Source organism: Saccopteryx leptura, chromosome 5, assembly GCF_036850995.1.
Source record: "Saccopteryx leptura isolate mSacLep1 chromosome 5, mSacLep1_pri_phased_curated, whole genome shotgun sequence".
In the NCBI taxonomy this organism is placed as follows: domain Eukaryota; kingdom Metazoa; phylum Chordata; class Mammalia; order Chiroptera; family Emballonuridae; genus Saccopteryx; species Saccopteryx leptura.
In genome coordinates, this window is record NC_089507.1 from 212,732,366 (window position 1) to 212,744,627 (window position 12,262).

Sequence of the window (12,262 nt, forward strand, 5' to 3'; positions counted from 1 at the left end):
AACCCAGCCAGGTAATAATACCCTTTGCCAATACTGTGCTTGAGTTTGCAAAGTACTTCTCTACTTTAGCACTATTCAGGCAGAAAGCATAGTGTGCTTTAAATAGATTTTTATTTGCTTTTCTTGATATTTTTTTCTCCCATAGAGTAATAACATTACAGTCTAACAATCAGAATCCTGTTACACACATTCACAGGCATGCCACATGACTGTGTTGAGGTGGTTGTGTCCTTGAGTCTGTTGACATGTCACAACATGGCCAACCAGCCTCCTCATTTCAGCCAGCCTCAACACAAAACACCCAAGAGGGATGCACTCAACGTGGTTCCATTTGGAACTAGGTGGCAGGGCAAGTGGGAAGATACAAGGGATTATAGTGTGTCTGCATTCAGTCCCCTCGCATAAAGCCACGTGGATCTGAGGAGGCATCCAAGAGCTCTGGTGGGGTCCTTATTGCACCTAAGATATTATGAGTCAGAGCAAATTGATCAGGGGACAGGCAGGCGCTGGGGAGCAGGCATACTTCAAAACAGCAGCAAACTGCATTCATACACACGTGACACCCTGCTGGGGCCAGACTGGCAAAGGCTGGAAAGTGACGCCCAGCTTGAAGAGAGCACTCAGACATATTGGGGAATTACTGTAAGTTGCCCTTTGATGTAATTGGGACTCACTCTAGAAACGGGTCCCTCTGACATACTCAGTTTTGGCAAAGTGCTGGTAGTATGACATTAATACTCACAAACTGGAACCAACTTCTCCAGGGTCTCTGAAAACATCAGTCAAGACAGACTCTCTACCCGCTTCCTGTCTAAGGTTGCATAGGACTTTGTGAATTCTGGTTCCCTCCTATATTCAAGTTCTGTGGTTTAAAAAAAAAAGTCCTGAAGCATGCTCAAGGTGAAAGGCACATACACAGTCAATACAGTATGATGAGGTCTGATGCTTCAGGAGTCAGACAGACTAGCAGGAGACTGAGTAGTGTAGTGTTGATTCTTAGAAATCTATACACAATTAAAATATTGCCACACTCAAATGCTACAGAATCTATAAGAAAGTACAAAAATCTATGAGCCTTGCAACCAGCCAGGTGATGAGATCAGAGGGTTCTAGAACTACAGGAGCTCCAGAAATAATGGGTAAGGGAGGGGCCTTTTGAAATTTGAACCTAATGCCCTATTATGCATTCTTCCCCCACCAGAAGGATCATGGGCACTGTCCAGGACTGGGCCGGGCCTACGCTCCAGCTGGCAGCAAAGGAGTAGGCAAGAAGAGTTGGAGGGAGTATCAGTTCTTAGAAGTGCTGAGGACCCTAAGCTGGCTGAGAAGTGACCAAGGGGCGGCTGGAAGAGAAAAGATCATCATGAGATCATGAGAGCCTTGGGGAGAGGAGCACGGTGCCTCTACTGGGGCCGTGGTGAACCAGCATGGGGAGTTTGATCCGTTCTAGTGTAGGCTGGGCTTATTCCCTTGGGTAGGAGACCCCAAAAAGGCTTCCTCTGTCCCCATCCCAGCATCCAAGGGGCTATATCCCGTCTATTACCCACAGATCCCGTATGAGGCTTGGGGGGCTACAGGGTGAGGCAGGGCAGCTGCCTTTGCCTTCATAGGAATACAGAGTTATCTCCCAGCCTCTGCTTGACTGTGAGGCCTGGAGACCTGGAACTGGGGTGAGGAGGAAGACTGGTGTTAGTATGTAACAGGAAATCTTCAAAGTTTCAAAGAAGAAAGAGCACAACTAGAAAAGGACGGTTAGAGAAAAAGGGAGAGAACTCTGGGCATCCCAAGAGGCTGTTGCTGGTGTCTGAACCCAAAATTCAGTCCCACCATGAGGAGAGGAAAGCGGGCTGCCCCCGCTCCCCGTTTCCCCGAGGGATTCAGGTTCCTCCTCCAGGTGCTTACTGGAGGAGAAGGGGAGGGGAACCGCAGGGCACCCGTTTCTCCCCAGCAGCCTGGAAAGGAAGAGAACAGTCAGGGAGAAAATGAGGAGAGTCCCCCTGAAGGCCCTGACCCTGGATGGGGACTGTTTGGGGCTTGGGACAGTGAAGCCCCTGGCCTCCTACCCAGTAGTGTTTGTTAGCCATCCTGGGCAGAGTGTGCAATACAAAACCAGAGGCAAGATGACGGCTGGCCGAGCTGTCAGTGCCTGGACGGCTTGGCTTCACCCACAATGTCCTCCCTGCATTGTTCCTCTGCATTCTTACTCTGGGGTGTGCCCTCTCCCCACCTAGAAGCCCTCTGGCCTGCACCTCTCCTTAAGCTAGTTTCTAGCACCTTGGGGTGACATGTTGGGGGTAGGGTGGCAAGGTACTAACTAAGCCTTTCAGACTCAGGGTGCCTGCAGAGGGGTAGATTTCAGGAAGGAATTTGGGAGCTGAAATTATAGAAAAAGAAAGTGGGGGCAGACTCCGGGCTCTGGCCTGTGAGCAGGGTTTGGCCTCTCTGAGCAAGCACACTTACCAGCTCCCATGATGCCCTGCTTCCTACAGCTTCTCCACCTGTCTATCCTGTCCACATTTCCAATAGGCTGCCTCTTTCGCTCCATTCCCTCTACTTTCTCCCTCTAATTCACATCTCACAGTCCTCTGCCACATACTTGACCTTTCCAGGCCTAAGCAACTACAAGGAGCCCAGCCCCCAGGGGAGAGGCAAGGCTGAGACTGAACACAGAAGCCTTTAGTCTCAGTCCTCCTCCCCACCCCAGCTATCTGGGAAGAAATTGCTGGGAATGAATAATAAGAGAGCAGGAGCGAGTGTAGCGCCAAACGTGAGATAGGACGAGGCTTGTAAAGTGGGAGTTGAAGGTGAGGAAAGGGCCAGATCTGGGACTGGAAAAGGAGACTCAGAGAAGGAGGAGGGGGCCAGAGGTAGCGGATAGGAGGGCAAGGATGAAGGAGCAAGTCGGGGCTGAGACGGGGACTGGGACCAGAGAAGAAAGGGGGAAGTGTTGGGTAGGGGAGCCGGAAGGAAAGAGGTGCAGGAAAGGAGGCGGTTCAGAGGCGGATGAGAGAATCAGAGATGGGGAAATCGCGGGGATTGAAAAAGGGGCTATCACCCCACCTCACACACTTAAGGAGGGAGGTTGTGGTATCCAGCCCCGGGTGGGCTGCGGGCGCCCCTCCAGCAACACACTGGTTGCGGTGGAGGGGCCCCAATAGGGGTCTGCAAGGGATTTGTGTTTCGGTCAGCGGACGCTCAATAGTTGAACTGGCGCTGGCACGGCTGGTAGATGAAGCTGCCCTGGTGCTTGGACCGGCGCGGACGGTTGTCGCGGGCACGGTTCTGTCGTTGCATCACCTTGGCGCTCAGCGCCTGGCGCTCCGCCCGCTGCCGGGCCCGCTGCAGCCGCCGCACCTGGCCGGCCTTCTCCAGCAGTGCAGCCCGCGCCGGCAGAGGAGGAGCGGCTGCGTGGTGCACAGCCCGGGGCTCGCGGCGGACTGGCGCCAGCTCCCTGCGGGGACAGAGCAGGGCTCGGTCAGGGCCGGATCGGTGCGGAGCGAAGGAGAGAACTGACACTTCCCACGGTGTCCCCACACCACACCCTCGGCCTGGCGCAGTGCTGTCTCTGCTCACAAGGGGGCGCCCAACGCTCTTCCTCCAAGCCAAGCGGCATAAACCTCTTCGGTTCTAGTCTGTGATAGGTAAAAACCGGACCCCAGGGAAGACTTTGACTGCAACCTCTAATTCGGCCCCTTCCTTTCTTACAAACTTCCAGAAGCCGCACCCCCCTGACGCTCTGGCCTTGCCCCTCTACCCTCTACTCCTAACACTCCTAACACTTCTAACGCCAGGCGCTAAGCCCGGCTTCTCCGCATCTCGAAGCCCCGCCCCTTTACCTTTGGGCTGGCTCCGGCCTCACCCCCCCCCCCCCCATAGGCTGGATGGACCCTTCGCCTCTAAAGGCCCCGCCCCTCCGTGCGGGGGTGGGGGGCGCGCACCGGGGCTCGCTCCCCAGCCTCCAAGCCCGGACCCTGGACCCTGGCCTCCAAGACACGCTTCTCTAGGACTCCACTCTCCGCCCCAGCCCGCTCACCCATCGCTAAGGTCGCCATCAGGCAGGTCCGCATCGGGGTGCGGGGAAGGGGGCCCAGGCTCCAGCACTATGGTGCTGCCGGTGACGTAAACGGACATGCTGGGGTGCTCGATGAGGAGGTCCTCCAGGGGACTGCTCTGGAGGCGGGTGGGCCCGAGTTCGGGCCCCTCTGCAGTAAAACAGGCGGGAGGGGTAACAAACCAGCTCTCGTCCATCAAGGAGGGCGCAGGCGGAGGGCGCCCAGCCGGGGCGGGGACGGGGGCGGCCCCCGGACTGGGAGGGGCCGCGTAGCTGTCTACGAAGCGCAGGAGGGGGGCCATGCGGGGTGGGGGCGCAGCGGGAAGGGACACACACACACACACACACAGACGGACACACACACACCGGACACAGCGGGGCGGAGAGAGAAAGGGCATCGTTAGTCAGACCCACAGCCCCGCCTGTCGTACCCACAGGGCACCCACGGGCCTGGGGTCTGGACCTCCTACCCTAGGGCTCGTGAGGTGTGGGACCCATTTGCGCAGCCATAAGGCGTTGCGGGTTTGTATGGGATAGGGCCCTATTACCCCACTTCCAGTGTCCTGCCTCAGCCCTGGTTTGCCTAGTAGGCTGGGGGAACTCCCCGGGCCCCTTGAAGCTCCCTTCCCCGCCACTGCTTGGCCACCTGACCTTCACAGGCCCAGGAGTCAGAGTCTTGGCACCCGCCCTAGGCCTCACCCGGCAGGTCAATGATGAGCCAGCCATCCATTTCTTCCTTCTCACTGATGAAGGCTCGGGGGCAGTCGAGGTCCTCGGGGGGCGGGGGGGTGCTGAAGAAGAGGCTGGTGAAGCGCTGGAACATGGTGGAGGAGTGAAGCGGCCTCAGGGGGGCGCCCTATAGCAGTGCAAAAACCTGAGAGGCGTAGAGAGGAGTCAGAGCCACCACTGACTGGAGCCTCCCCCCCCCCCCCCCCCCCCCCCCCCCCCCCGGTCCTGGCTGGAGATACCACCAGCTCCCCACCCCCCCAGCCCCGTGCCAGATCAGAGTACTACAGCGAGGTGTGGGGAATATTTGCGGCGTGTGTGCTTTCCGGTAGGCCAGCCTGCTCTCAGACTTTTCTATTTTCTGTGTGACCTTCGGAAGTTACTTAACTTGTCTGCACTTTAGGTGTCTCATCTGTCAAATGGCAATGAAAACAGTACCCGCCTCTGGGCCCTTGTAAGAATTAAATGAGCTAATAATAGTATCTTCCTCTAGGCTCTAATAAGAATTAAAGGAGCCAAACACAAAGAGTTTAGAACAGTACCTGGGCAGGGTCAGCATTCCATAAATTAATCAACTAGTTATTATTAATATGATTCCATGCTCTAGGGACACGGAAAGAGTAGCATATATGACCAGACTCTGTCCTGGAAGGGCTCCAGAGGACTGGACATCCAAGCTGGACCTCGAAGGGTAAATAGGAGTTCTCCAAACAAGGAAGAAATTGCCCAATGTTGTGATTAATTATCATCATCATAATATTGCTCACGTTCCTGTGCCAGGTACTAAACTAAACACTTTATTTATATTACTTCGTATAATTCTCACACAACAACTCTAGGAAGTGGGTATAATTATTATCCCTCTTTTACAGGTGAAGAAACTGAAGCTCAGAGAAGTAGAGTAACTTGCCCAAAGTTTCGCAGTTTGTAAAACAAAGCGGTAGGATTTTAATCCATGCAGTCAGAGGCCAGAGACAGCATCCATAATCACTATATTCAATTACTTTTGCTGGGTGTCTGGATTAGGCATTTTTTAACTTGGTAGCCAAGGGCCGTGGTCCATGTGTATTTTTCTGGGAAGAAGAATCTTGGTTTTCAAGATGATTTCTCAAACAATACTACTTGAGCCCAGAGATTGAGAACCACTGCTAGAGCCTGTGTGGCTTGAAAAGTGCTGGCTAGCAAAAATTCCACAGAGCCGCTACCTTGTGATTGCACAGGCCTCAGTACTGTCTGTGAAATGAGCTTGGAAGATCCTATTCCCACAGCCCCCCCCCCTTACCCCCCATTCCCAAGCTCCTGCTCAAGGGCAGCACCCCTGGCTAGGAGGAAGATCAGGTTACTGAGCCCCAGAGAGACAACAGGTCAGTGGGAGGTGATGGTGGAGGGAGGGAGCTATCATGCCCCAGGAACCCTTAAGGGTCAGCACAGAGGGTTAGACCAGGACTTAAGGCCTCAATCAGCCCTTCCCTGCATGAAGATGAGGAAGGAAACACCAAGGCAGTGGCTATAGATCTGCTCCTCTCCCCTCCTTGATCTAACTCAGACCTGGGTTCAGGGCCCCCTGGATGCCCCTAGAGCTTGACCCTCCACATCGGTCCCTGAAGATGGTCAATAGTTTTGTAACTGAGCCACTTGTCACCTTCCTTAAGGATGTTTCCACCCTTCCTATAGAACTCCCTGGAGACATGTCCACATTTCGATTCCCTGAAGGCATTCTACTCATACCATTAACACACCTGCTTGTGGCTACCTCTCCCATCTCCTGGGAATGTTTTACACTTGCCAAAGAAGCCCCTAAACTCAATACCCTCAAAGTAGTTCCACATTTGCAGACCCACAGTGGGTCCAGAAGGAAATGCTCCCTGGGTGCTGGCTTCCCTAGTGGGAGATCTATGGGGATATGAAAGGTTGGGGCAATCCCAACTAGGATCTGCCCAGTACAAGCCACATATCCCAACCCATCTGCAGCCACAGGGAGGAGTTAGTGACTCAGTTACCAAAAATCCAGAAAGTTTGGCCCTTCCAGAAGGAAGGGAAAATTGGGCCTTGATGAAGAACCCCTTCTTTCCAAAGACCTCCTACTTCATTGAGAAGATAAAGAAGTTAAGAGCTGTCTCAGGGACTATCATATTCACCCAGTCCATTTCACAACCTGAGGATCAGAGGACATAAGTCTATCTAAAGACAAACAGCTAAATGGTAGCTGGGCAGGTCACTGAGCATCCAGTCCAGAGTGTACATAGAAAAATCTCAGCAAGTAATCCCCCAAAATATTCATTATGCAGGGGAGATAGGGAAGTCAGACAGGAGTCAGACCTTGATCAAGTAAGTCACTAATCCCCTCAAACCCCTCTGCCCAGCTATAAAAGGGCCTGTGGTTTCAGACACCAAGATTCATCATGCATTTACTAGAGCACCCACTGTATGGGCCTCCTCAAATTATAGACAGACTGAAGTAACAGACTAGGGGTGGGGGCAGAGCTGCCTGCCAGAGGTCACACAGCAAGTCAGTGACAGAGCCAAGAGTAGCAGCAGCACCAGCCAGCCAGTGCCCGCCCCTCGCATGACCACTGGGGAGTCTCCCGGATTTTCTTTCCCAGCTCTGCCAGCTTCCTGGTTCTCACATTCCCAGCCCTGCTCCAAGGAGAACCATTCCCTTTAATAACTGCAGCAGCTGTGCCCAGAATAGCACTTGTGAGCCCTAAGCCCATCCTTGAGCAAAGCCCATCCAGCTTCTAGGCCCATCCACTTAGAAAGTCAGCAGCTCGCTTCTACCCTTTTTCCCCGTCCCTCTGGGTAAGCTGAGAGAGGCAGTGCAAACCTGCTAATCACCAGCACTGGCCAGGTTAGGTCCTTCTATCTAACAACTCTGGGGGCTGGGGAGGTGACAAAAGGACCAAATTCTCACCCCTACCCCACCCCAACATCAGCCCTGGAGACACTGTGATGCAGCCCATGAGTCACCCTGCTGTGGCCAAAACAGCTGAGAGACAGCAATTTTATTGGGCCCTGGGGCTCCAAGGTTCAGAGTGTGAGTGAGGGTCAGGGCCGTAAAACGGGACCCAATCTCCAAAGAACTGGGAAAAGATCCAGAAGTGTGGAGACCTAGGAGCCCTATCAAATTTGGATGATACTGTCCACAGTGAGAGGAGGATGTGTAACTTGTTACTTGTATTAGGTCCCTACTAGGCATGCACCCATGGCTAATTCATCTGTTGCTTACTCAGTATGACTTGAATTGGTTGCATGACCACGAGTAAGCCCCTTTGTGGGCCTCAGTTTCCCCTTCCATGAAATGGGATATAAGACCCTTAGCTTGGGGGCTGGGAATGAAGTCAGATAAGGCACTGCACACGCGTCAGGGATTAGGAGGATGTTATTATGTTAGTCCCCGGGAGCGGGGGTGGGGAGGAGAGCCTGGAGCCACAGGGAGGGGATTCCACCACCATCTGGCGTTTACCCAACGACCTGGAGCTGGAGTTTTAGGCCTCCCTTCACTCCTGAAGACGCTTCCACCCACCCCCACCCCCGCCTAACCTAGACCCAGCGGCACTGTCCAAACCCCTCTGAAGTCGCAGGGAGAAAGTAGAGGATCAGAGGCCTGACCCCAGCCCCTGGATTAGCCCAGAAACTGCCAAGGCCCCTCCGGTCCCCGCTGCCTTTCAGCGTCCCTCACCCACGGGCCAAGCCCCAACTCAGAGCCCACCGGGTCAAGGGAGGACACGCGACCCGAACCGGGGGGGGGGGGGGGGGGGCGGTGCCGGCCTTGGTGACGTCTCAATGTCAAATGCAAATAGAGAGACGTCATGGTTTACCGGACATGCTGCAGCCAATCGGGAGGCGGGAATGAGGCCCCGGCGGCCGCCAGCGAAGACAGACAAAGACCCAGAAGCTGGGGGTGTGGGGAGCCCCCAGGCGAAAGCTGGTCGGGACTCACCTGGGTACCCCGGCGGCGCGGCGGGCCGGGTGGCGCTGAGGTAGTTGTGCGGCTGAACGGCCAGGGGTAGGCGGCTGATCAGAGGCCCGGCTGCATCGCGGAGGCTGGTCAGAGAGGCGGCGGGGCTACGCGTCGGGCGCTGGCAGCTGCTGCGCTCGCCCGCGGGCTTTGAGTGTGTGCAGCGGCCGCTGCTAGACTCGCAGCACAAATTGGAACGTTCAAACAGCTGATTGTGACGTCACAAAGGGGCCCGCCCGCCTCGCGTCACAGGCGGGCGGGGCGGTGACCAATCCCAGGCTGCGGATCCCCTGTCCCCGCCTCCTCCACGGTCCGCTGGCGAGTGGCTCGGGCTTGGGAGGCCAACTCCGAGCCGCCTTGCGCCCCCCGGAGGAACGATTGCTAGCAGCTTGGATCCCCTGCCCCAGGGTGACCCACGGACCTCTCAGTGAGAAGGGTCCAACTCCGTTCTGCCGGATTCCTATCTTCCTGCACTCCCTCCTCATAACCCAGCGCCCTCACCGCTCCCTGTGCCCCCAGATCGTTTTACCTGCATCCTGTATCCACGTCCCTCCATCTGTACTCAACTCCACACCACGTCCATGCACTGCCCTCCTCCCCACCACTTGTCTGCCTGTTCGCCCTCCCTTTTCCGTCTCTCCTCCGCACCTCGACACATTCTCTGCTTTCCTCCCCACTTTTTCCTCAGCTGGGTAGGTTTGAGAGGTGGGGATCTTCCCCCTTTCCTGATTCCGGGGCTGCACCTGGGAGTGTAGAGGAGTTGATTTGCTGACGGGAAATGCTACCGATTAGGTCTTTGAGGTGAATTGCTCTGGGCTGAATAAACATTGACCTAGAGGCTGTTCTGTACTGGAAGTTTACACACCTTATTTAATCTGTTGCTACCGGGGCTGAACAGAAAAGTGACAGGACAAGGATTGATTATTAGTCCCAATTTACACGCAGGGAAAGTGAGGCTCACAAATCTTACTGATATATGTGGATTCATATTCAATAATTCATTTAATATTTATTGAGGACCTACTGTTGCCACTGCCAGGCCATTGGCTGACGTTTACTGAAAAGTTACTGAGTGCCAGGCTCTGAGCTATAGTATTGTATTTTTTCCTTTTGTGCTCTAGCATTTGATTTCCACAACAACCCCCAAAGATTGAGGAAACAGACTCAGCCCAAGTGTCTTCCCAAAGTCACAAAGTTCATGTAAATAGCAGAGCCAGGATTTGAACCCATAGTCTCTGAACTTGACTCTTTCCACTTTCTAATATGCACCAGATTGTCTAAATCCTAGAGTGCTTCAACCTCCTCCAGACCTAGGCCTAGTCCTGACTGTCCCAAATTTGCTGTGTGGCCTCGGCAAGAAGCCAAGAGTAACCTCTCTGGGCTTCAGTTTCCTTATCTGTAAGCTTAATATGTTCATGTTTCCTTCTAGAGAGTATTTCAACCTTTCCACCCTCAGCATTCTGCCAAATCAATGCTCTAGGCCCCCAAGGTCTCCCAATGGCCTGGGAAATGCTTGGGGAAGGACCACAGATACACAACCTCAGGATCTCCAGGGCCAGAGTTCTGGGCCCTCCCTCAGGAAAACAGGGCTGGCGGGGGTGGGTCTGAGAGCTGCCCATCTGTCCCAACAGGAGGCCCGGGGTGAGCTAGCTAGAGCTTCATCCTCTGGTGAGAAAATCCTGTCCTCGCCTAGTCTGAAACCCCAGAGGGACGCCTCAGCCCAGCAACTAGGAGAAGGAGCCAGGAAATAATACCCAGAGGTTTCCAGGGGGAGGAGAGAGAGCAGTGTTTTGGCCCCTGGAGTGGTATTCCCAAAGTGTCCTCATTCTGTGCACGCCCTGCCTGCCACATCTACTTCCTGTTAACCTCACGCTCTCTCTCTCAACCTCCTAGCCGACTGAAACTAAATAATCCCGAGCATGCCTTTCCTGTCACACCACTTGCCTCTTCTAAAACCTCCTGTGACTCCCAAAGTACCACACTTTTTTTTTTCTAAATTTTTTTGGTTTTAGATTTTATTTATTCATTTTAGAGAGAAGGTACACAGGGAGAGAGAGAGAGAGGCAGAGAGAGAGAAGGGGGGAGGAGCAGAAAGCATCAACTCCCACATGTGCCTTGACCAGGCAAGCCAGGGGTTTCGAACCAGCGACCTCAGCATTCCAGGTCGATGCTCTACCCACTACGCCACCACAAGTCAGGCCAGTACCACACTTTTTAATGCAGTATTTGGGTTCTTTCAGGATCCAGCTCGTTCTTTCCAGCCGCCCCCACCCCACCCCTTCTTCTCTTACCTGCACCTTGTGCCAAAGTCAAACTCCTCCTTGTCTCTTCGGCACTCTCCACAACCACACTTTCGCTCACGCTCTTCCCCCTGCCTGGAATGCCCTCTCAGGCCTTTCAGAATTCAGATCTATCCTGTCTTCAAGATTCTTCTCACCCCTTCTTCCTCTAGGTAGCCTTCTCTGTCCCCACCAGGTGTCCAGAGCTACCTTGATGGGTATTTATTTGTTCTCTGAACAGTAAGTGATGATGATTAATTGTGTGTGTGTGTGTGTGTGTGTGTGTGTGTGTGTGTGTGTGTTCCCAAGTGGATAGTTGGCATCTCAAGGGCAAAATCTCTGTCCATGTTCTCCCTCTACCTGGCCTATGCTGGATCGGGCAGAGTAGACTCTAAAGCTCAACACGGTGGCTTGGCACAGAAGTCTATACTTGGCTTTCCTAGGCCAGGAAGTATGCTACTGGGGACAGGGTTCTGGTTCCCCAGGCCCAGGAAAGGGGTTTCCTGGCATATACTCTGATACCCTGAACGATAGTGATCTGCTTCCAACCTTAGCTTAACCTCCTGTACAGGCTGCTAGGGCAGACCCCAGTCAACAGTTCCTCTGCAGAGTCAAAGGTACCCATGAAAGTAGGGGGCTGGAGCCCAGCAGAGTCCCCTCCTGAAACTCCTGGGAGTTTCCCAGCTCTCTCCACTACAGAGATTTGTCATCAGGGCTGGAGAAAACCTCAGACCTCAATTCATCCAAGCTCCTCACTTTATAGGTGGAGAAACTGAGGCACACTAAGATATAGATCAAAATACTTGCTTAGAATTACAGAGCAGCAGGCACATATACTGACACTGGCTGCAAGGAGTGGGCTTAATATTCTGGGTCCCTCCCCTAGGCCTGGGGCTATAAAACCAGGCAGTAAGCACCCTTCTGGGGCTAATCTGGAGGCTCATTTCTGATCAGATGTAAGGTGCCAGGTGTATATACACCCTGTGTATATACATACATGGATAGATATGTGTGTCTATGCATACACTTGAAAGCCTCCATATACAACATACACACATGTCCATTCAATCCCTGCCCAGATGTAAGCACTTTCCCAATTTTTTAACAGAGACAGAGTCAGAGAGAGGGATAGATGGGGACAGACAGACAGGAATGGAGAGAGATGAGAAGCATCAATCAGCAGTTTTTCATTGCGACACCTTAGTTGTTCATTGATTGCTTTCTCATATGTGCCTTGACCGCGGGCCT

At 53.7% G+C, this 12,262-nt stretch overlaps 1 protein-coding gene across 2 annotated transcripts; it reads right to left on the bottom strand.

Annotated features, from left to right (window-relative positions):
* Nucleotides 1-92: 92 nt before the first annotated feature.
* Nucleotides 93-9,478, bottom strand: TP53INP2 (tumor protein p53 inducible nuclear protein 2). Of its 2 annotated transcripts, none has more exons than XM_066384029.1 (5): nt 9,384-9,478; nt 8,718-8,908; nt 4,751-4,925; nt 4,034-4,202; nt 93-3,451 (listed from the first exon to the last, which is right to left on the bottom strand). In XM_066384029.1, exons 3-5 carry the CDS (start codon nt 4,872-4,874, stop codon nt 3,196-3,198), a joined length of 549 nt encoding a protein of 182 aa, XP_066240126.1. In that variant the 5' UTR covers nt 4,875-4,925; nt 8,718-8,908; nt 9,384-9,478; the 3' UTR covers nt 93-3,195. The 2 variants fall into 2 exon arrangements, with proteins under 2 accessions (XP_066240126.1, XP_066240125.1); XM_066384028.1 differs by having other exon boundaries at nt 4,034-4,328.
* Nucleotides 9,479-12,262: the final 2,784 nt, after the last annotated feature.